Genomic DNA, 1,987 nt, shown 5'->3' with positions numbered 1-1,987 from the left:
CTATATGTTTATCAATAAAACTGTAGAAAAAAAAATAAAAAATAAAATAAAATAAAATAAAAAAATAAAAATAAAAACATACATATCTTTTGATTGTGGGGGTATTTATCCTGGTGTCTCATTTGAAGTATAGATTCAGTTGGTAGTGGTGGTTTTTTTTTCTAACTCTACTCTGTTGCTCCCAGAGTAATTAATAAACAGTACTAATATTTCTTCTTAAAATCATTTTCAAGGTCTAAAAAATTGAGCACTCTTGCCAAAGCCTTGAAAGAAGCCTCCCTGACCAAGGCCCAACTGGGGTTAGAGCTGGAAGAGCTGGAAACAGCTGCACGTCTTGTCCAGGAGGAGGAAGCTGCTGGAAAAGTGGCCCCTTCTGCATCCCCACCGGCTCCTGGCTCCAGCCCTGAGGCAGGTGACTCAGGGTCGTCGGAGTCAGAGTCGGAATTGGAATCGGACTCGGAATCGGAATCAGAGGGCACGCCTTCACCGGGCACTGAGGATTCCGCTGCTGAGGAGCTCAGCGGGAGCCAGGGTGCGCCGGTGACTTCTCCACTTGGCCCCTTTCTCCAAGCAGCGAGCAGTGCCCTGCCTGTCAGCACCCGGCCTGTCAGGGATGGCGTAGCCTGTGTGGACACCCCTGGTCAAGCCCTCAGGCCTCTCATCGAGGAACTTGGGGAGCAGCTGAGGGCCACACTTCAGGTGGCCCAGCCCGAGGGCACCACTGCTGTGAGCCACAGCAGCATGCAGGGCAGTGAAGCATCAGATGCTGAATGAATGACTCACAGGTTTTGTTCAAGGTAGGGAATTCGATCAGCTTTGGTTTCATCTGCTGAATTAGAGCTCCTTTTTTCTCTGTGCTTCTCTTTGTATATATCACATTGTTTTATAGTTTATACCTTGTGGAATGTTTATACCTTTTAGTTTTCTTGTTGTAACTTGAAAAATAAAGTTCTAATGTCCTTTTTCCAAGTGTAACTAATACTTAATAATGAAAATAACAATTCTACTGGAATCTAGAGTGCAGAGGTTAATGTAACCTCATTAATACACTTATTTTAGTTTTATGGGGGTGTTCTTGATATATAGGAAAGTGGTCACACTTGAAATGTGTAATGTGATAAGTAGTGACATATGATTACAGCATATGACAACACCTCCACAACCAGGGTAAAGAGCCTCCCCCATCACCCCCAGGTGGTTGTATCCCTCTGTTATCCTCTCCTCCTGCCTGGCCAGGTGCCACCCACCTACATCCCCCAGTCAATCACCAAGCTGCCTGTGTCACTATATAGTGGTTTGCATCTCCTAGAATTTTATATAAATTGAATTATGCAATTGGTACAATTTTTTCATCAGGCTTACTTCACTCTGTATTTTGAGATTGATCTGTGTCAAGAGTTTTTTTTTTTTTCTTTTCCTTGCTGAATATTATTTCATTGAATAGATTTGTTCATTCAGCTGCTGATAGGAATTTGTGTCATTTCCAGTTCAGTGGTGTTACAGAGAAAGCTCTTGTGGGCTGGGGAGATAGATCAGCAGCAGAAGCACCTGCCTGGCAAGTGCAAGGACCCAGGTTCATTCCCCTGTGCCCTATGCCATGCCAGCCCCATGCTGAGCCAGCCAGGGAAACCAGGTATGGTGGCGCAAGCCTGTAATCCCAGCACTGGGGACACTGAAACAGGAGGATCACTATGAGTCTGAACTGTGTAGTAAGCCCCTATACCAAATCAGTAGATTAAAAAAAGATCAACAGATGAAGCTGGTCTGAACATTTGTGTGCAAGTCTTTGTGTAGACCTGTGCTTTCCTGTCTCCGAGGTAAGTGTCTGGGCGTGGAGTGGCTGGGCAATGTGGTGGCTTCTATATATATCTAAAATTTTCAGAAGCTCTAGGGCTGGGCATGGTGGTGCACACCTATAACCCCAGCACTGGGGGAGGGAATGCTGAGGCTGCAGGATGTCCATGAGTTCAAGGCCAACCTGGGTTAC

At 45.3% G+C, this 1,987-nt stretch overlaps 1 protein-coding gene across 1 annotated transcript in view; it reads left to right on the top strand.

The window, feature by feature from the left end:
• Shq1 (SHQ1, H/ACA ribonucleoprotein assembly factor) overlaps positions 1-1,532 on the top strand; it is a 121,473-nt gene extending 119,941 nt beyond the window's left edge. The window contains exon 11 of the mRNA XM_004629545.3: positions 234-1,532. Within this exon, the coding sequence (XP_004629602.1) occupies positions 234-774 (541 nt within the window). The 3' untranslated portion in view covers positions 775-1,532. The remainder of the gene's footprint in view (positions 1-233) is intronic.
• Positions 1,533-1,987: the final 455 nt, after the last annotated feature.

Source organism: Octodon degus, unplaced genomic scaffold, assembly GCF_000260255.1.
Source record: "Octodon degus isolate 3935 unplaced genomic scaffold, OctDeg1.0 scaffold00030, whole genome shotgun sequence".
Taxonomy (NCBI): domain Eukaryota; kingdom Metazoa; phylum Chordata; class Mammalia; order Rodentia; family Octodontidae; genus Octodon; species Octodon degus.
Note: the sequence above shows the minus strand (reverse complement) of the source record. Positions and strands in the feature narration are given on the sequence as shown.